This window comes from Podarcis raffonei, chromosome 10 (genome assembly GCF_027172205.1).
Source record: "Podarcis raffonei isolate rPodRaf1 chromosome 10, rPodRaf1.pri, whole genome shotgun sequence".
In the NCBI taxonomy this organism is placed as follows: Eukaryota; Metazoa; Chordata; class Lepidosauria; order Squamata; family Lacertidae; genus Podarcis; species Podarcis raffonei.
In genome coordinates, this window is record NC_070611.1 from 5035304 (window position 1) to 5057974 (window position 22671).

The 22671-nt window shown below is 41.9% G+C and overlaps 1 protein-coding gene across 1 annotated transcript in view; it reads left to right on the forward strand.

Moving 5' to 3' along the window:
* SEMA3C (semaphorin 3C) overlaps positions 1-22457 on the forward strand; it is a 122398-nt gene extending 99941 nt beyond the window's left edge. Inside the window, exons 13-18 of the mRNA XM_053404663.1 lie at positions 7183-7271; positions 11839-11880; positions 13008-13165; positions 17427-17494; positions 19398-19528; positions 21409-22457. Coding sequence (XP_053260638.1) covers positions 7183-7271; positions 11839-11880; positions 13008-13165; positions 17427-17494; positions 19398-19528; positions 21409-21822 — 902 coding nt within the window. The 3' untranslated portion in view covers positions 21823-22457. The remainder of the gene's footprint in view (positions 1-7182; positions 7272-11838; positions 11881-13007; positions 13166-17426; positions 17495-19397; positions 19529-21408) is intronic.
* The last annotated feature ends 214 nt before the right edge of the window (positions 22458-22671 follow it).

Genomic DNA, 22671 nt, shown 5'->3' on the forward strand with positions numbered 1-22671 from the left:
AGGTATTTCCCTTCTTCCACATCCAAGGAGAAAAGGCTGCACATGGAGACAGTGTGCTAAGAGCACACCCACCTGTCTCCTCCTCACTACATCCTCTGCATTGTCTGAGCCCTCCCTCCTTGTTCACGCTGCCCATCATTTTGATAATTACTAACAACTGTTAAAAGAACATTCTCTCAGAGCACCAGTGTCTAAACAAGGTTTCTCTCCTAATAATCAGGTTAAGACAGTGTTGGACACATCTGCCAAAATGTAAGGGGGGGCCTGTTCACTGTCTGTTCCCCCTGCATGACCCCCACCCCTCACAAATTCACACTTCAACTCATGGAAGGATGTAAACAGGACTAAGGTGCTAGTCTGTGGGGCTTGTCAGTGTGACGCCACACACTCTGACACGATTTGCATTGCTGGTAGCCAGGGAAGAGCCCTAGCTCTTATTGCCCTGACACCAGTAAAGGGCTCCTCTTTCTTGAACTGGTACACCCATATTTCAGTCCAGCCTGATAATGGAAGTGTTTTCCATGGGTCCCTGCTCTTCCCTCTGGCTTTGCTTCCTTAAAATTGTTGCTGCTGTCGTTTTGTTTAAAGCAGCGATTCTCAAACTTTTTTCTCTGGGCCACACTTTCAGAATAAATATTTGCTCATGCCGCACCAATTTTTTAATTGATAAAAAAAGGAAACAAAAGGAAACAACTCCTAGCAGTGCTTGATTTATAACATAGAACACAACTACTTTATAATATGTTTGTGGAACATCCAGAAAGTATAAGACAATGCAGCTACGTAAGAACACGAATCATTTCCAAAATATAATTATAAACAAGGCTCTTATGTATGTACCCTAAGTATGTATACAAGCTGAGTGAGATGTGTGAACTTGCTTTTGTCAAGTAATCTCATTTATATTAGATATTTAGTCTGCACCTAGTTTTCAAACACTTGTCTGAGTAGGAAGGTCTTAGTCTTCTGGCAGAAGGATAACGAGGAGGGAGCCTTGGAACGGAGCAGCCACAAAAGGCCTCTCTTGTCACCTCCAACCATGTCTCTGATGTCATGAACATGGGTGGCACACAATAACTAATGAAAAATAAATGAAGCCCAAGGGTGTGGCATTTTTCTTCTTCTGTTCCAGTGTTTTGTGCTTTCAATAGGACTAAAGGGATTTGCTAGAGAACGCAATCACCAACAAAAAGCAAGCGAGCAAAAGGAATGGGGATCATGGGTTAATTAAAAGATTTGTGTCAAATTTCCTTCTTACGAGTGTTGACAAGTGCATTGTGTGATCCTGGCAGGCTTGATCGCTGGTGGCACAGGCCCCGGCATCCCTTTGGCAAGGGCAAGAGGGACTTGGCAGCGTGGTGACACGAGGCAGCATGGATGAGTTACGAAGCGGGACAGAAATGTTGCCAGTTCTGTCTCTCTCCGTCTAAGAAGTGAGTTATTCTTCCAGCTAGGTTGTTTGCCTGCCAGGTTCAGAAATACCTCCTCCCATGTAGCTTTAGGACTTGATCTACTCATGCAGATAAATCTCATGGACAGAGCTGCAGGTGGAGGTTTGTTAGAGAGAGCTGTTCAGGGGAACATATGCTACCCTTGGCCACCTTGCAACGATGAAGTAAGATCAATTCTCTACTTCCCAAAATGCTGAAGGAATTTGAGAGAACTTTAAAAGTGCTCTTGAGAATGAGAGAGAAAAATAGAAGCATCTTTTGCAGGAAAATAAATCTTTTGAGGAAATTTTGAGGTTTCAGCACAGCACCAACAAACACAAATGTTCAGTTCCAGCCTCAGAGTCAATCTGTGCAACAGGAAGAGGAGTAACTTGTCCCTCCGAGAACTGTGCAGACAGGGTGTGTAAAGTATTTTTGACACTAGATGTAGTAAGTGGTGGAGAAGCTATAATAGACATGTTCACTATGACCCTGCAAAAGTGTATTTTACAGATCAGACAGTAAAGCAGAGAGACATCAGCATATGCAGACAGACACTCTGTGATTCTCTGGCCAAAGGTGAATCACACTTTTTGCTGTTGTGTGGAGGCCGTTTAAAAAATACTCGGTCTAGCAGACATTAACTCACAGTGTGCTGTTCAAGTGCTCACCAAGTTGATCAGACCATTTTTCCCATGCCAAAGCAGGCTTTTGCTGGGATGTGGCAGGGCATTAGTGATAACTTTTACAAAAGTGTGTGGCAGATGGGGACAAAGCCCATTCCATGCTCAAGATCATTAGGAAAGGAATGGAAAATAAAACTACCAGAATTGCACTACTGTGTGTAACCCTAGTAAGCAAGGCTTTGGCGGGGGGGGCAGCAGCAGGGGAAAGAGGCATCTTATCAATTCACCTCATGTGGCAAAATGGGATGGGCCACCCCTGGGTCAACTGCGTAATAAAGGCTCATCACCAGGTACATTTGCCTGCCAAAAGCAATGTGCTGGCCTTATTGAAACCCATTTTTTGCTTCACTCCATATAACTTTCTTGTCTGCCTCAGCAGCAACCTTCCAGCATGTCTCAAATTGGAAACAAAAAGGGGTTTGGATAAGATCTGCTACCCTGAGCAACTTTGGGAGGAAGGACAGCTGTGATGGGCAGCTGAGCCAGACCAGAGTCTGGTGATGCAGTGACTTGGGATTCTACCAGAGGGCTGGAGCCTCTCTCTGATTGGCTGCCAAGACGGAGGGGGTGGAGCAGCACTTGGGGTAAGGGATAAAAGGAGCCATTTCTGAGAGAGAGTTCAGAGAGGGGGATAGTGGAAGAGAGAGAAGGTGGGAAAGAAGGAGAGTTAGAGCTAATCTGTGTGTAACATCCACTCGGAGGAAAATGTCTTCAACAAGAGAAAGGAGTCTCTGAGCTTAGATTTGAAGACAGTGTTTAGTGTCTTCGGGGAGTATTGAGACAGGAATTAACTGGAGGGCTGAGTCTGAGCAGGAGAAGTAGGAGCTGTGTGTCTCCTTGGGTCTCATTCCAGTCAGGAGGGGAGAAATCTTTTAGAAAGAGAAGACTCTCAATCCAGTTAATGGGGATCCCCTGGGTCTGTTATATATTCAAAGTAATTGTTCAACTTTTGCCTGAGTCTCCAAGTATCAGTTTTACTTTGCACAGAAACCTGTGGTGGTATACAGAGCGGTGGGACTGCGGCCACTGGTAGCCAGGAAGGTGGGATCTGCTACAGCAGGATATAAATTTAATAAATTAACATTTCACACATAAGTCTCCCTAAATTGCCACCAATTTTCACTTGAATTAGTTTCTGAAATAATTTTGGATGGTCCTGATGGGAAACATCTGAACAGTCCAGAGGGTAGCAGAGTGGGAGTTTTGTCAAGACCAGCAAGAAGAACCTGGAGTCTTTTGTCATCCCAGTGGATCCTTGTACTTTCACTTGACAGAAATGTTCCAAGCAGAATTTATTTTTATTTTTAGGCTTTCCCTTTTCTCTTCTTTTTGTTTTCTTGACCTTGAGGTCAGACATGCATATTTGAGCCAAAACTGCAATTGTAATTTGTCTCATCCTTGGGCTGGGAGGTGGGGAGCTGGGACCACCACAAAGGAGAAGGTTCCCTCATAAAACTGTCACCCGGGTCAGCACTTCTTACCATTGTGGTGCTGATGGTGGTTTTTATGATGTGGCTTAGCTTGTCCTTTCAGATGTTGTCTTTTGCTTACTTGTTTGTTTGTTTTCTTAGGGAAGGGCTTTTATAGGTCTGTTTTGAAGTCTCTCTTTTGAAGATACTGACTAGAACGTTCTCTTTTGGCTGGCTTATATTACAAATAATATGGAAAGAGTTGAACTTTTCCCTTGAATTAGAAAGTTGAACTTATTGCATAAACAGCCAAACATCTGGGTGTTCCATACCACCTAAGTGTTGTGTATAGTGTGATGCAAACCGTAGCCTGATGTAAACCGTCATAGTTCTTTGACTGTAACTGAGCAAATGGTATCTGGGAGCCTTGACTGGCTAGAGCAGATAAGAGATGTGGTCCTAAACATCTGCAAGTAGGGATGGATGAATCTGTCAATTTCGTTCTCTCATTTTATCAACCTTGTAGAACTCCCACCCCCCGGAAGCACACATGACACCTTTGTTGGTGGGCTTCTTCTACCCTTGCCTTAAGACCCAGGACTATGGGAGAGCTGAGTTGTGGGGTGAAATAATCTGAAAATGAAATCATCCATTTGCTGCAGAAATTGTTGTGTTGTTTAGTCGTTTAGTCGTGTCCGACTCTTCATGACCCCATGGACCAGAGCACGCCAGGCACCTCTGTCCTCCACTACCTCCCGCAGTTTGGTCAAACTCATGCTGGTAACCTCGAAAACACTATCCAACCATCTCGTCCTCTGTCGCCCCCTTCTCCTTGTGCCCTCCATCTTTCCCAACATCAGGGTCTTCTCCAGGGAGTCTTCTCTTCTCATGAGGTGGCCAAAGTATTGGAGCCTCAGCTTCACGATCTGTCCTTCCAGTGAGCACTCAGGGCTGATTTCCTTAAGAATGGATGCGTTTGATCTTCTTGCAGTCCATGGGACTCTCAAGAGTCTCCTCCAGCACCATAATTCAAAAGCATCAATTCTTTGGTGATCAGTCTTCTTTATGGTCCAGCTCTCACTTCCATACATCACTACTGGGAAAACCATAGCTTTAACTATACGGACCTTTGTTGGCAAGGTGACGTCTCTACTTTTTAAGATGCTGTCTAGGTTGGTCATTGCTTTCCTCCCAAGAAGCAGGCGTCTCTTAATTTCGTGGCTGCTGTCACCATCTGCAGTGATCATGGAGCCCAAGAAAGTAAAATCTCTCACTGCCTCCATTTCTTCCCCTTCTATTTGCCAGGAGGTGATGGGACCAGTGGCCATGATCTTCGTTTTTTTGATGTTGAGCTTCAGACCATATTTTGCGCTCTCCTCTTTCACCCTCATTAAAAGGTTCTTTAATTCCTCCTCACTTTCTGCCATCAAGGTTGTGTCATCTGCATATCTGAGGTTGTTGATATTTCTTCCGGCAATCTTAATTCCGGCTAGGGATTCATCCAGCCCAGCCTTTCGCATGATGAATTCTGCATATAAGTTAAATAACCAGGGAGACAATATACAACCTTGTCGTACTCCTTTCCCAATTTTGAACCAATCAGTTGTTCCATATCCAGTTCTAACTGTAGCTTCTTGTCCCACATAGAGATTTCTCAGGAGACAGATGAGGTGATCAGGCACTCTCATTTCTTTAAGAACTTGCCATAGTTTGCTGTGGTCAACACAGTCAAAGGCTTTTGCATAGTCAATGAAGCAGAAGTAGATGTCTTTCTGGAACTCTCTAGCTTTCTCCATAATCAAGCGCATGTTTGCAATTTGGTCTCTGGTTCCTCTGCCTCTTCTAAATCCAGCTTGCACTTCTGGGAGTTCTCGGTCCACATACTGCTTGAGCCTTCCTTGTAGAATTTTAAGCATAACCTTGCTAGCGTGTGAAATGAGTGCAATTGTGCGGTAGTTGGAGCATTCTTTAGCACTGCCCTTCTTTGGGATTGGGATGTAGACTGATCTTCTCCAATCCTCTGGCCACTGCTGAGTTTTCCAAACTTGCTGGCATATTGAGTGTAGCACCTTAACAGCATCATCTTTTAAAATTTTAAATAGTTCAGCTGGAATACCATCACTTCCACTGGCCTTGTTATTTGCAGTGCCCCTTCATGGATCACTGCCTTGCCGTGGCGAAGGGGCTTGAAGAACTCAAAGAAGCTATGAACTATGCCGAGCAGGGCACCCAAGATGAACAGGTCATAGTGGAGAGTTTTGACCAAACGTGATCCACCTGGAGGAGGAACTGGCAAGCCACTCCAGTATCCCTGCCAAGAAAACTCCATGGACAAAGACAACAGGCTGCAGAAATAGTTGTCATTTTAACGATACAGTTGTCTTAACTGGCTCAGTTACGATCTTCTGGGTGTTGTGTGGTGTTTTTTTTTAAATGCTGTTTTATTGGTGCCTTAGTATGAATGAATGCCCTGTGATCCTGATGGATAGAAAGTGGTCTTGAAATTAAGTAAGTAACGTGCCTAGTTTCTTGTTGTGCAAAAACTATTCACAGAGAAGCCTGACCAGCCTTGGGATCATGCAGGTTGGGGGTGGGAAATGTTAACTGTTCCTCTCCCTGCCACAGTCCTCCACCCACCCACCCTACATTTCTAGTTTGAACCACACTCTCCGATGTACCAGTCCCATGGTGTAATACTAGTGAGGTTGCCTCAGTGATTGGAAGGGCCCAGTGGGCATGAGAGGTGGAGTTAAAATATTACTCCTTCCACTGGTAGCATAGGCAGAAATTGCATGCAGAGAAATATGTTTGATCCAACTCTCTTTCCTTTCTGAAAAGCAGGATTTATAAGTATCACTCCTTTTGGAAGTGTTCATGATTCTTGTAGCTTTGGACCCTGGCTGAACATGACTTTGCAAATTAGCCTACAAAGGTTGCTATTTCACAAAAACTTAGGGCCCAACTACACTTAACATTGATGATGTGTTTAAAGAAGCTCTGTAAAAACCGAAGAAATATTGTAAGAAAGAAAAACGGGTATGGAAGGATATGCTAAAAGGCAATAGCAAATTCAGGAAATGTGTAATCAAGAAGTTGAATTTGGATGATTGTCAGAGAGGCTGGAGGAAGTCTAAAAATGAAAAATTTGTTAAAGTTGTAATGTGGTGCGATTGGTATTTTTATTGTTGGAAATTAATAAAATATTATTTTTTAAAAAAAAAACATTGATGATGTGATTAGCAGTCATGTTCAGTATTGTGGGGTGGAGAGCAGTTGTCATCAGGGCTGCAGTGTATGAGGAAGGGAAATTGCAATGCTAGCCACACATGCAACAATTAGCAATGGGGGGGGGCTTTTCCATTAGAAGAACATGAGATAAATATTAATATATTCCTAAAAACACACACACACAACCTGTTATGCTAGATATTGTGACATTAGTATTTTTAAAACTATGATGGAAGATGTTATCCATAGCAGTTGCAAGATATTCCACTGGAAGACGTTGGTTTTATCATGAAGTTCCTGTATGCTGTTAGACACAGGGCAGCCACAGCTCTCTCATCTATTGTTTTCAGCATTGCATCCTTTTAATTATTTTTTGTTCTTTCCCTCTCTTCCTTTTCTCCCTCTCCTGCTGCCCCTTCTCTGTTCCAGACCAGGGTACAGTACAGAAGGTTGTAGTCCTGCCCACTAACTCCTCTGCAACTGGAGAACTCATCTTAGAAGAACTGGAAGTTTTTAAGGTTGGTCTCTCTCTCCCTCGTCCTTATTTGTCTCACGGGTGTCTTCATCTGTACAAAACACTTTGATCTAATATAGCATGGTTTGACTGAAATGTCTTCGATAAAAGATCAAATGAGGAACAGTGTAACTTTTTTTGTTCTCCAAGTGAAGAGTCTTAAATCTTCTATACTGCATTTAAATTGCTTATTTTTCTTATGTTGTCATCCTGGCTTAAAGGATTTCGATAACTGTTTCTCCTCCTCTCCCCACGATACAACGGCTTCCAGAAACAGGCCTTTTTGCTATATTGTTATTTTTCTTTCAACCGCTTGCAGAGGAATGCCAAATTCTCTGGCTTTTTTGTTGATCTGATAGGATTTCTGATGGCAAGCTACAAATCTTAAGGAAAATAGGCTTAGTTTTGCTCTCCTGTATGTATTGAAAGCCCAGATGTTCCTGGTGTTAGAAAACTGTAGGCCTGGAATAAATAGTTGAGAAAGGAAATGAACCAGGCCTTGTCAGTCATTTTGTATTTCTCCGCTATGAACCACATTGGGATTTTTGGATGGAGGGAAGTATACAAATTTAATAAATAAATAATCATCTTGCTGAATCCCTCTATAACGGAACATAATGGAACAGGACAGTGTCTGACTGGTTGCAGAGGAGTGGTGGGAGGCACCAGTTTGGGGATGGTGGTGTGACGATGGTGAATGGTCCAAGGCAGAAGAGGGAGCAGACTAGGAGCAGGAGGTGTCAGAAACTGAATGAGTAGGAAGGGGCTGTGGCAGAGAACAGTCCAGAATCAGAGGCTGGAGACGAGGGGCCAAGAGGCAGAGATGTGGCAGGCTACTGAAGACGCCAGGGGGTTTCCCCCTCCTGCTGTTAACAAGTCCCCTCATCCCCGGTCTACCAGAACCTGCAGAGGTATGATGAGGGCAGAGCAAAGACAGATAAAGCAGAGAGGTTCTCAGGTCACTTGGGGAGGACTCAAGGGAGGAGACATAGGGAGCTGTGAGAAGGCAGGGACCTTCAGTTCTCACAACTGCCTCATTGGGGCAAGACCTACTGGGAAGAGGTGAGCTGTTTTTGTTTCTTTGAATAAAAAATTAACTTCACTGACACCTTGTGAGTTATTTCTTACCGGCTCCCACCTTGACAGGTAGACATGCTCCTCCATTAGAGCAAAAAAGGAAAGTCTTTTCTTGTACCTTTAAACCCTGGAGAGACCGTGTAGGTAGTAATAAACTCGATGGATCAATGATCTTACCCAGTATAAAACAACTTCTTGTGTACCTATGCTCCTAAATGTCTATCCCAGTTGTGTATACTTTGCTAGGAATCTTCCTTTAGTTGTTTGGAAATCAGAATAGATTAACATGTTCCTATGGATCATCATTCTGAACAGCTGATAGGAGAAGAGAAGCTTATTAGATTGCCATCACTTGCCTCATTCTCTTTCATGGAGCGAAGATGATCTGGCACTATCTGCCTCCCATCAGCTCACTCTCAGCAGTTGTGACTGCCTTTGTAAATTATTATTGTTATTGTTATTGTGCTATACTCTGAGGTCTCAGGGCAGTTCACAGAACAACATCCTGGTTATAATTTATTTTCATCAGATTAAATGTACTGTACCTACTTGTAAGCCAGGATCTGACTAATGGCCTCCTTCTGCTTGAATTGGACTTAACACCCCCATCCCCAAATCAGGAAATAGCTCTGCTTATCTTTGAGCCAATCCAAATTTGACCTATCCCACCTATCAGAATTCCTTCTGATACATGCTGCTAGCCAGTATGATGGAATGGTGGGGAGGGGGAAGGGAGACAATAAACAAGCAAAGCCAAGCAACCCACACCCCAAATAAAAAACTCTGGGTGCCACTTCCCAGCTTTGAGGGAGAGGGTAGCATATGTGTGGTGGGGCACAGCTTTTTGAGATGGAAAGTGCAGTGGAGACAGATGTGGAAGGGAAACTAGGATTTCTTCTTTGACCTGGATTTCATCCAAACCAGAATAGAATGTTGAGGCTTGTGCAGTTCACCTGTCATTTCAAGGCGGGTTTTATAAGCACAGAAAGCTTGTTTGCAGGCAAGAATTTGGACAACTTCATTGGCATGACTATTAAGTCTTCTGAAAGCTCTTCCAGAGATGAGTAGAGAATGCCGGAGGGGATTTTAGAACATTTGGCAACCTTTTTCTACCAGTTTGTTATCCAGCCTTCTTTTCTTTCAGCTAATTATCCCTGCCACTCCTCTTCTTAGTTCCTAAGGAAAATATGCATCTAAATGAGATCTAAGATAAGCATAAATAACCAAGAGGCAGGTGAATAGTCACTATCTGATCCTCTTCTGCTTTCCTTTCTGTCTGGGGCAGGTTTTGGGATTCTTAAATCAGAGCCTGAATTCACCTTGCTATTATGTTTGTGATAGATATCCAGAATTGGAGCCGATATGCTTGGAATTGGTCCAGCAGCAGCTACCTTTGTAAGATCAGATCAGTAGAGGGGCAATGGCAGTGAGAGCCACTCCTGTTCCTCCACACACACACACAGTGGTTTATAGTAAGCCAGTAGGCCTTGCTCGGGGGATGTGGATGGTGCTGTGGGTTAAACCACAGAGCCTAGGACTTGCCAATCAGAAGGTCAGCGGTTTGAATCCCCGTGATGGGGTGAGCTCCCGTTGCTCGGTCCCTGCTCCTGCCCACCTAGCAGTTCAAAAGCACATCAAAGTACAAGTAGATAAATAGGTACCGCTCTGGCGGGAAGGTAACCAGAAGTGGCTTAGTCATGCTGCCCACATGACCCAGAAGCTGTACGCCGGCTCCCTCGGCCAACAAAGCGAGATGAGCGCCCCAGAGTCGGCCACGACTGGACCTAATGGTCAGGGGTCCCTTTACCTTTACCTTTAGGCTTTGTTCACTCCACTGACTGTTCAAAACAAGTTAACAAGTGGGTTCCACAACAAAATGTTGTGATGCGGTCTGCTCCTGTTTAAGGTCCCAGCTGGTCATGTCATTTTGCAGGATGATCCATTCCATTCTCTGCGTGCTTCCATATTCCCCATCTTCCACCCCAAACAGACAGTTTAGGAGGGGTTTTGTTTGTACTTTTACAAACCTTGGAGTTCTCCAGAGCCTCCCTCAGTTGCCTGGCTGGGTCAGTTCTTCTTTTTGTCTGTCCTATTTTGCTGTTCATGGGATTCTGATGTCATGAGTGAAGAAGAGAGGCTTCTCTCTGTTCACTTTCTCAACACCATACAAAACTTTAAAAACTTTTGTCACCCCCCTGTTATTTGCCATTTTAGAGAGTCCCAAATGTTGTGGCCTTTCTTGTTGAGGGGGATATTCCATGGTGCAACATGAAGCATTTGCTGTGTATGACCTGCAATGTTAAGTTTAAAACAGCAAATGTGATCATTTGTTTCAAAATAAGTGTTCCCCAGTATGGTCTTCAGACATGGACCCATTTCAGTCTTCTGTGTTGTGCAGCAGCAACAGCGGAACAGCTATTAGAAAGAAACCCTCTCATCCAACAAACTGAGTGGCTTAACAAGCAATAGTGCATTCACAGAGCTGCCTAAGAATTAAGACATAACAAATTTGTCTTCAGTGATCCTGAGCATTTGGACCCAGGCCCACCTAGCATTCTTTGCAAGAATCCCAACAACCAGCAGATACTAAGTGGTCAAAATATTGGCCGATGGGCCACCACAAGTCTATCTTCTGTCTACCCCGCCTTGTCTGTTCCACTTCATATCTTCCATGCAGCTGGATCCAGTTCAACATGATCTGCCATAACTTCATTTTTCTCATTCTAGTTAATCCCTGAGCCCCAGAATAATGATTCACACTCTTGTCTATTATATATACAAATAGAGTGCATACTGTCTCTCTAATTCAACATGACATGCTTGTTAACACTTTGGTGGAGTCTTTTGCCCTTTTTGTGTTCAACCGAAGGCCAGTGGAGCAAAAGAGAGCAATGTGCTGGATAACTCCATGTGTCCTTTGAATAACCCAAATGCAAACAAAACGTCAAACAGAGCAACACTTCGTTTTTAATACTGACGTTTTCCATCGATAATCTAAAGCTCACACCATGAAATAGTGTGCAACCTTAGGTATTGCATGCAGGAAATGTTAGATATTCCCCTTCATCCTCCTCATGTGCTAATTAAATATGAGCTGTGGCATAAAATGTTCCTTACTATTATCTTCAAAGCATAAATACAGGGATTTGTTGCAAACAGAACGTGATGGTTTGAAGGCATAAGCTGGCTATCTTCAGTCCTGAGGTGGCTATTGATGGGCTCTTCATCTGGAATTGTCTAAGTTGCAAGTGTTTGGGGTGAGGGGCTCAAAGTTGTCAAGACAAGGGGCTCATGCGCATAGCCTCAATATTTTATCCATGTCAAACATTTCATTGTCAAAGAGAATGATGAGGGGCAAACGATGAGAGTGTGAAGGGAAAAAAAGTATTTCTAGAAGAATGGGGTGCTGTTCTGTGTACTGGAAAATGTTATGACTGTGGTTAACCAAAATAGAAGACTGGAATTTGGAGCTATCATTTATTTTTGTCTTGCAGAATAATGTTCCTATAACAACAATGGCCATTTCATCTAAAAAGGTAAGGAAAGGAATAATATTCATTCAGCAGCCGTGGTCTGGGGTTAATGTCATTTTAAATGCATCTCTATAGATGTATAACTTGCAGATATTGTAGATCATGACTAACTTGCCACATAGATTTCAACTGCATATGCATTTGGCTTAGTCCGGGCCCAACCCATTTTATTGTGTCCTCTTTGAAGCTATATTTGCACCAACCTACGAGGTTGGTTAGGGGGAGAGAAAGTGACTTGCTCAATGATTGCCAAAAAGCAACATATGTGAGCAGGACTTTAAAACAGACTCTCCCGTGTTCAAACAATTTGAACTATATTGCTGTGGGCCACCATGCTGTAGATTAAAGGATTTCCGTAGATGTAGACATGGGACACAACCCAGTCAGAGATGAGCACTTTTACATCATTGGCTTAAAAATGCATGCTTAATTCTCTGCCACTGAAATCAAGGGGGGCTCAAAGTGCTTTGAAGTGGCTGGATTGTACTCATAGTACTTATTGTCATATCCAAAGCAGCTACATGTGTCCATTCTATTGTACATATGTACGATGGGATGCTTGTGGGTAACAATTTCATATGTGCATTCATCATTCATTATATAAAGTGGTTCTTTTGACATGTTATTCGGGGGAGGGGGAGTAGGAGCTGAAGACCACATGCATAATGGTTCTTATGGGGCAATAGATGGTACTCAGCTAAGTTTTACTCAGGATAGACCTATTGAAATTAATGGGCCTAACTTAGCCGTGCTCATTAATTTCAGTGGGTCTATTCTGGGTAAAATGGCCCAAGAACTTTAAAGTACCTAGAAAGAAGTAGCATATCAGATCTCCAAAGCTGAGTGCAGCCCTCTGCCTGACAAAGGAGAACAATGACCCTCAGTGTTTCAAAAGCATTAACATTCTCCCCTAAGTATTTTCTAACAGGAAGGTATAATTTTATAGGCATATTATAACACAGATCTCTTATGTTTATTTTGGCCTTTTAACCATAGGTAGCTCACCTCTTGGTTTCACTGTTAATACCTAAAGAATGGGAGAGCTTAGTCCTTTATTAGTTGCATCCTGGCTAAAGTTCCTCTTCTAATCTCAGTGCCTGAAATAAATCTCTCCCTTTCCTGTCAAACAGCAACAGTTGTACGTGAGCTCGGACGAAGGGGTCACCCAGGTTTCCTTGCACCGCTGTCATATTTACGGGACGGCCTGTGCCGACTGCTGCCTCGCCAGAGACCCGTACTGTGCTTGGGATGGCAATTCCTGCTCCAGGTTCTACCCAACAGGGAAAAGGTGACAAAGTGTTAGATTGTCTTTGGAAGAAAAAAACAAACCACAAGACAACATTTAACCTTTGCTAGGCTTTTAATACGATATTGGAATGGAGTGTTTTTCACTGCTAATGTTTTAAAGGCTAAAAAATACCACCCATTTTTTATTGGCAAAGCATTGCTACTTGAAGTCTTCACATTGTAAAGGTGTTGCACTTCCTTGAATGTACTGAGGGTCTGGTTTTTTCCCCGTCAAACAGATTCCATATAGAGGTTGTATCCAACACTGTCATTCCACTTGTCCCCTTGTGCAACAGAACTTGCCCCTCCTCTCCGATCCTTGGGCACCCTCAGAATCTACTCCATAGTATTGAGGGCCTCAATGGAACAGATTTTTGGGCGTTGCAGGGAGATGAGGGAAGGGGAGAAGAGGAAGGACAAGGGCAAATCTTGTTGCATGAGTGGAATGCTGATCATGCAACATTGGATAGAACCATAGAAGACTCTTCACTGACAGATAATCAACACAACAGAATAGTTTATTGATCACATTTTTTAAAAAAAAGACTATCAGAAATTGTTTTTGCTGCTGTCATGATTTCATTTGCCACTATCTGGAGGGAGTATCTAAAGTTACAGGACATCAGTTTCTAATACTAGTGTCCATTTTTAATACGTAGCCAAGGAAGATGATTTAGGCAGATTTGAGCCCTTCCTGATTCTGCTTTATTGAGGAGTTTTCAACCTGACAGATCCCAGTCTGAAATCCTGGAGAGCTGCTGCCAATCAGTATAGACTGCACTGAGCCAGCTGGATCATTAGCCTTACTCAGGATAAGGAAGCTTCTTTTGTTCCTGTGATTTCACAAGTCCCTAGGGAACCATCTTACCTGGTGGCTGATAGGCTCCATATGGTGAGCAAAAGATGTGCTCTCATCACCCAGCCATTCCTATCTCTCATTTACATCCTGTTCCGAAATGAGCAAAAACAGAATTTGTGCCTGACAATGAACAACTGCATTCATCAATACTAAGTTCTTTTCTCTGCCAGCATTTGGAAGTGGTATTAAAGCCATATCAAAAATAAGGCTCAATAAAGCCTTGTCTATTCTGGAAGCTAAGACACAGAGCGTTACTTTAGTTCCCTATGTTACTATAGTTACTTTATTTCCCAGCGGTGCTCTGGTGCTTTGGAATAAGGCAACATGTCCTTCCTACAAGGGATGTATGGCAATTGCTGGTTTCAGATGCTTTTATCCAATTGCCAAGTATAGTATAGGTGTGGACTGAACCTAGCCAAACATTTACAAATGCCTATGGATTTCTTAATATCTCCAGCATGTTAGCAGAATACATCATCTAGTTGAGATAATGTTTTGCATATCCTTTGCTTTTTATAGTGGGGAGAAAAAATAAATGCATATTGAATGAAGTCTGGTTTTCATATGTTTAGGAAATAAGTTGTTCCTTTATCTTAAAAAACACAACAGATTATGATTGAGAAAACATCAGTAATTGGAGTGAAGTCAAGTCTCAAAGTCTAGACAGTAGTAGTAGCTTTTATGTAGGCTGCATTTGTTATTCCTTTGCCCTTTGGATTCCTACTAAATTTTGTTCCCAAAACAGAACTTCAGGATATCTGATCATGTCCTTATTTCCAAAATACACTCATGACACATCTTTCTTAACAAATGTTTCTACTTCTCCATTCTTCACCAGGGTTATAGGCTCCTTTAAAATGCAGATTTCAGTATGAACATAAAGGCTTGCAGGAGCAGTCTGATGGCTCCACTAGTCCACCATCATCCTGTTCTCTCACAACCAGATGCCCATGAGAAACCCACAAGCAGGATTTGAGCATGAGAGCCTCTTAAGTCTGAAGGCAGAACATAGTTATCATGGACAATAGCTGTCATTAGCCCCCTCCTCCATGAATTAGTGTGTGCATGGATTTCGGGGGGGAGGGGAGGACAAGCAAGCAATGCTAGAATTTGTAGACGCATCTCATTTCTTCTGCTTACAATATTCTCTTGAGATGATCAGAGCACCCCAGCCAAGTTATGATTCTTAGTATTAAAAATCATGGATTAGCATGCTGCAAGTATTTCTCTTCAATAATTTTCTTTTAAGAGCCAGTGTGTTGTATCCAACTAAATTCAGCTCAGAGCACACCCCTTGAAATGAATTGGCCTCTTAGTCATGTCCATAAATTACAGTGGGCTTACTCTGTGTATGACGAACATTGGATACAAACCATATATTTCTGGCTTCTGTTAAGGCAAGGTTTTATGAATGGATAAATAGAGGTTCCTTCTATGGGATGAATTCTTAGAATGACCACCCTGAAGGAAAGAAAGTGTAGTTGCCTAATCATTGCACACATTGCATAGTTAAACTATGGCATTTGCTCCTACTGGAGGCAGTGATGGCCACCAGCTTGGATGTCTTTAAAAGAGAGTTAGATAAATTCATGGGTGATAAGGCTATCAGTGACTCCTAAACCTGATTGCCATGTTCTGCCCTCGCTGTCAGAGGCAATATGCTTCGGAAAATTAGTTGCTGTGAACCACAGGAGTGGTTCTTCCTACTTGCAACCTTCTCCTTGGCTGGGCTAGGTGGGTCACTGGCCTGATTCAGCAGGTTCTTCTTATGTTCTTAACTATTTTGTCATCTTCCCCCTCCCCACCAACAACAGTAGGAATTATAGTTTTGTAACACGGCTGAGAACTCTGTTGCAGATCCATCGACTCGATCCATAACTATAATTCTGACAGTTTTCTATAAAGGGAAGTGGAGGAGACATGGCATTTCAAACCATGTAAGCTTGTTGATGCTGCAACCCAACGAAAAGGAAATCACCACACTTCCATATAAAGATGATACTTTCCATGAAAAATATATAATTAAAATATTATCAATCATCATATGGCACATTGTCCCATTTGCAATTATAATACAGACCACAATAATGAAATACAACTAAATATCATACTATATGAATCCACACATATGTAGTTTATATAGTGACATCTAACTGCACACAAACTTAGGTGACACTTGGGACAGCAATATTTTTAGGAGCACGAATGAAGTTGGGTGTAAGTGCTTTAATTTCATCTACAAGACTATAGGGGATCTGCATGGATTTTGTAGTGCAGCCACCTGAGGCAGCAAAAAATCTTGACCCAGCCTTTCAACTAGCAGAAACTTTCTCAGTGAAGGTTTGGGTGAGAAATTCTGTCAGCCTTCTTCTGAGGTGCTAATATTTAACTAGCACTGTATCTCTTATGTATGTATAGTAGCTTTGCGCAGCCACAGAGCTCACACCTTGCACATAGAAGTTCCCATGTTCAGCCCACAAGATCGCCAATTTAAAAGCCTCTCCAGAGAAAGAGCTTGTAAAGACTTCTTCCTGAGATGTTTGAGAGTCAGAGTGGACAGTTCTCAGCTGGATGGGACAATGGTCCATAGAAGGCAACTTCCTATGTTCATAAGTGCTTTAAGTTCAATTTAGTTAAGTTCCACTTCTCCAAATTTCATATTGCTAATCAATACAGAACTGCACATTTCAAGTGACATTTCCATTCTTCCAGCTTCTCCGATAATGTTTAGGTAATGTTTAGTTCTATCGTCATGAACTGGTTTGTTTTCCCATTCCCCCTCTAGAACTTGGGCCACTGCTGAGGGGAAGAATGCACAATGTGCATAGGGGAGAGGTGAAACATTGGCATGGGGCAACCAATGGGAATCTATGTGAGCACTGAGTTCAAATAATACCATCGTATTTGAGAACTGCATAAATTGCAATGGCACCAAGTAAACATGTGGGTGGGTGGTACTCAATCAGAACATTACAGCGTTCATTCAGAACGACAGTGTTATATGGAAAGCCTAAGTAAACAATCTGCTGCTACTGCTTATGCTCCATAAAAGTGGAAGAGTGGCAACATATAGGTGTATTACAAAAGTCTCTAGTTTCTAGTTTCCCTGCTCAAAATACAACATTTTGTTGAAACCCCGAAACCTGAAAGCAGATGTTTGGATGAAATGCAAGTTACTTTCATTCTTTCCACTGTATAGAATCACTTGTAAGGGTTCATCGTGATCTGGATAAAGCGGCTTAATGAGACTTTATCTTCTCATAGAGACTGGGCAATTATTTATAGGAAGCTCATTGACCTTACTGTTTGAAATAACCTGAGTACTGCATTTCCTTTTAAAGCTACCTAGGAACTGAAAGTCATTTTTGCAATTCCATCTTGCTCCTTTCCCTTAATATCTTAGGAGAAGCCGAAGACAAGATGTGAAGCATGGAAACCCTATGACTCAGTGCCGAGGATTTAACCTAAAAGGTAATTTGAACTGAAATATGACGGGCTATAAACACATGTGGTCATTCTTATAAGTGAATCATAATATCCCTGTGGCTTACTGGTAAAAATTAGTATAGTACCCATGTATTTTTAGCATTCCTTTCCCCTTTTCATGTGCTATGTTTGTTTGGGAGATTTAATGTTGATCTTTTTAAACAACAACAATGCAAGAAACAAAAGGTTTGATCCTGAGACAGTTTGTGACTGTAATATCTCAGTATGGTATCACAGCATCACAAATGAAGCTACATCCATGGTCACATGGAGTACAGCTGCTGTTATTTTCCTTAGTGTTTCCATATATATATATATATATATATATATATATATATATATATATATTACTGTAAGGACAGAGGTCCTTGAGATACTGCAATTGGCAACTTTAAAAAAAAATTGGATTTCCTCCCAAAAACGTAAATCCAGAGTAATGGTTGGGAAATACGTCTGGATAATATATTCAAAGTTAGGATCAGCCATTTTTAGAGACCCCCCATTGCTGTTAAAGGTGACCATGAGAGGCTCCTTCTCTGAGGCTCCCAAAAATCCTGGAGCAGTCATTGGAGGAAGCTACAACAAAATCTAAATGGGCAAATACAAAAACAAAAATCACCGTTTACTTTTATTGTTCAAAGTCTATGGTTTTCTCTCCCCAGCCTTGGGTTTTAACTGTGATGCTTAACCCGTGCTTGATCCCATATTTAAGAGTATATAAAGCTGTAGCATTTTGACTTTAATGAGGACAAATTTCTAAAAATAGAATGCTGGAGGCTGCTAATGATCACACAAACATTCTGTTCACAAAGACAATTAGGAATGCTAAATTACTGTTGGCTTCCAAAATATTTAATTTTTTTTTAAAAAAAACATTTTTATTTTTTTACTAAGGATGTACCAAATGCCTGTCTCTGGATACATCTGGGACAAAATATCTTCCCACCCTTCTGTTTGTGCTGTTCTAAGCTGTTCCTAACCATTTCTGGATACTACAATCCAGTACATGCATATATTGTCCCCCTAACTATGATACCATCCTTCACCTTAAATCTCCCCCTCTCCATGATTTGATTTAACCATAGTGAAGAATAGGATCCATATTTCTTGGTGACCATGGTTAAAGCAAACCAGGACGCAGTGGTAACTGAACTGTGAGTTCATGAGTTGAAGTGGATTTGCATACCATAGTTGCACGTAATCATGTTGCTTTAATCATGTTTATACTAATATGAGCTAAGATCAAGGAGATACAGCCCTACTCAGCCATGAAGCCAGTCACTCTCATCTTGGTCTAACCCATATCACAGGGTGTTTTTGAGAGTAAAAAGGATAAGATTTGGGAAGGGTGGGTGTGAAATGTAGCTTCTTTGAAGAAGAACAGGATAAAAATGCAATCTGTCAAGCAGTATTAAAAATAAATGGTTAAAGCAAATAATGGAAGAGTGATTTTTTTGTGGAAGGGGGTGATCAGGAATGATTTGTCTAAACTGCACTATTATGAAGCCTGAACAATTCAGTGGATATTTTGCATTTCAGTTATCTGGTATACGTTTGGAATCTAGGCTAAGATATTTTAACATCTAATTATGTGGTCTACTACCAGCTCCATCCCACTCACAGGGGCAGTGTTGGAAATGGGATCCTGAATTAGTCCAGGTGACTAAACCATCTATTGTAGCCACGCTATTAATAGAATAAAATAGCATTTTCCTAAAACAGCTCCAGTTCTATGTTTCTGCCCCATATTTCTTGCTCTTGAATATTGTCTGCCTGAGATCCTCCTTGTTTCAGGTGTGATCATGCACTTCCCAGTTTTATAAACAGTGCAATGCATTTCCAAGTCAAGAGGAAGCGTAATTCTCATCTGGCCTCTCTCACATTCCAGCTTACCGCAATGCAGCAGAGGTAATTCAGTACGGAGTAAAGAATAACACCACCTTCCTTGAGTGCACGCCAAAATCGCCACAGGCCTCCGTTAAATGGCTCTTGCAGAAGGACAATGACAGAAGGAAAGAGGTGAGAAATTCACTCAAAAGCATTGGAGGGTTGAAGGCAAGAGGGTGCACTCAGCTGGGAACCCTGAAGATAAAGGCTGGGTCTTCTGTCCATATAGAATATTCTCTTGAGTTATGCCAGTGTCCAAATGCCCATGGCAGTGTAGCATGAAACTTAAATTACAAGGCACCGAACTCATCTGACCAGCATATACCCACAACCAGCATAATATGTTTGTAAACTCTTTCAAATCAAACACTTTTCCTCAATGTAATAAACTTTTGTGCATTGCTAATGTGCATTTCACTAATATAAACATTTTTGTATGCACTTTCCTCAAATAGATAGATAATTCTGGTATGCATTTTTGGTTGGAGACCCATTTCACAAAATTCATAGCTGTGTTTTGGTTTGGGAAATGCAAATTGATCAGTTTGCTAAATAAATAAATAAATAAATAGAATTATTCTCCTCCCACCCCGGGGCATCCTCTTATCACTAAATGTGCTTAACCTTATAACACTGAAATCAGTAGGGACTTGGCTTTGGCTGGATCCTGCCTTCTGTATGCAGCATGGGAATGTCTCCAGCAGTTAAAACGTGCTGCCAGTCTGAGAAAGGAACAACAGGCGTAACAGAGGAGTTAAGTCTGAGGAGCCGAGAGAGAAGATGATATGGAAAGCTTTTGTAGCAAGGATTTAGCCTGAACTAAAAATACTCACAGCAACAAGAATTTTCCTGACCGTTGTGTAATCACATTTTCCATTACTGTCCTTTCCAAAGCTCTCAAATTTCAACTCTATGATATACAGTGCAATTGTGTATATGGGTCCAAGTTGGATCCATATTTATCCTTCCTTAAATAAATAAAAAATGAAATTATTGCTGTTTACAAATCTCAGGCAGTGTCTCTGCAGGAGGAAAAATGCTCCTGTTCTTTGTGAATGAACCTGTCTGAATAATAGCAAGCAGAAAGGGGTGGGGAAGATGTGGCCCTCCAGATGTTGTTGGACTACAACTCCCATCATCCCTAACCACTGGTCCTCCTAGCTAGGGAAGATGGGAGTTGTAGTTCAACAACAGCTGGAGACCCAAGTTTGAGAAACACTGGACTACAAATTCCGTCACCCCTTCCCACTGGCTAGGCTGCCCAAGGCCGATGGCAGCTGAAGTCCAAAAATGTCTGGAGGGCTATAGGTTCCCCACCTCTGCTTTACACCCCCAGTTTGAAATTGCCTTCTGGAAAATGTGTTTTTATGGTTTAAGCCTCACCAGTGAGGTATGTAGTTGTGAGTTCAAGTCCCATGATTTTCCTGACTCGCCAAGACATGAGCTCTGTGTTGTCAATTTCTTTCTAATGGCACACAGAAATACAACATGAGAAACAGTATGTTCCAGGTCTTAAGTTTTCAGTGGTGGCTCCCTGCTTGTGTAATGTTTTCCCTGGGGAGGCTTTCCTCTGTGCCATTATTTCATATCTTCAGCTGACAAACCAAAACCTTCCTTTTTAACCAAGTTTTAAACCTACTTGGCTTTTAACCATCAGGCCTTTCTGCTCTGGTGAAATCTTTTAATGTACGATTTTAATGTTTGTTTGCTTAAAATATTGTAAGTCACCTCAAGTTGCAGGGCAAAAAAGTGACTAATCACTTTAATAAATAATAATGAGGATGTAAAAACAAGACTAAACTTATTAGTTAATAATAATAAAGGCACTGCTGTGTTTAATAGCTCTCCCTTAAAAATACATTTCAAGGAGGGTGTCTCTGTCTAGTGGAAAGAAAATGGCTTTCTTGGCTTGTATAGCTTGTATATCTAGATAAATATGGGTTTTTCTTTTAGTATACTGGTCATATTCAAAGCCATGGCATTAGAGCACATGCTGTCTGTCTGTCTTCTAGGTCAAACTTAATGAAAGGATCATATCAACCGAACAAGGGCTTTTGATTCGCTCTGTCCAGGATGCTGACCGAGGGCTTTATCACTGCATTGCAACGGAAAATGGCTTCAAGCAAACGATAGCAAAGGTGAACTTCAAGGTGTTAGATTCAGACACGGTGGCCTTCATGACTGAAAAGTGGTCCCCGTGGACCTGGGCTAGTTCACTCCAGTCTCTGCCGTTCCATCCAAAGGACTTGGCGGGAGCCTTCAGCCACTCGGAACTGCAGATGATTAATCAATATTGCAAAGACACGAGGCAACTTGGCCAGCAGGCCGAAGATTCCCAGAAGATGAGAGGGGATTATGGCAAGTTGAAGGCTCTCATCAACAGCAGGAAAAGCAGGAACCGAAGAAATCAGTTGCCTGGGTCCTAAGGTTTTGTCTTGGAGCATCAAACTTTTTTTCATACCCTCCCTCAAGGGATTTTGGGGGTTTTGTGGGGGGGGTGTTTGTTTTCCTGCTGAGAGCATAGACAAAACATTAGCAAAGCAAGCCCGAAAAAAAGATAAACGATCACGAAATGCAACCTACATAAGCTAAAGAGGAGGGCAGGCGGGAAACCACAAATCCAAAGAGATTTATTTGTGAAGTGCCCACTGACACCAGATAGACCCTTAACTTTAACACCAGATGGTTTGCCTTAACCCACTTTCTTGCATGACGTTTAAATGCCATCTTCCTTTTCCTGAGAAGGGACACAGAAATAGACACGCCAGATCTCAAACTTGGTGGCAAAGCAAAGGAAGCATTTGGGTTAAGAGGGATGTACTAAGTGTTGTACGAACGTCTCTTCCATATATGTCTCTGTTTATGGTACATTGCATTGAAAAGCTCTGAAGCAAGCACTTAGAAGTCCGTTTCTCATATTAGTATTGAAAACACAGCTCAGGGCTTCTCAAATGTAACGTGGGAGTGGTAACGATTATATCTCCTTCCCTCTTAGTGGGGTTCATTACATGTACAGCTCACTCCCAATCTTTTTTGACATGGTAAACTCTCTGTCATGTGACTCTATTGCTTTTACATATTTTTTTTCTTCCTCAGAAAGCTTCAGTGCAGCTTACCTTTGGATTCCCAGTCCAGGGACAGAACTGCTAGGTTTCAGGAGTCAAACTGTGCTATGTGTTATTTGATCCTTATGTAGCCAGTTAATTGTAGGCAATGAATATACTTTATGAATGCAAGAATAGAGCACTGGCAGCTACTATATCTTTTAAAACCAG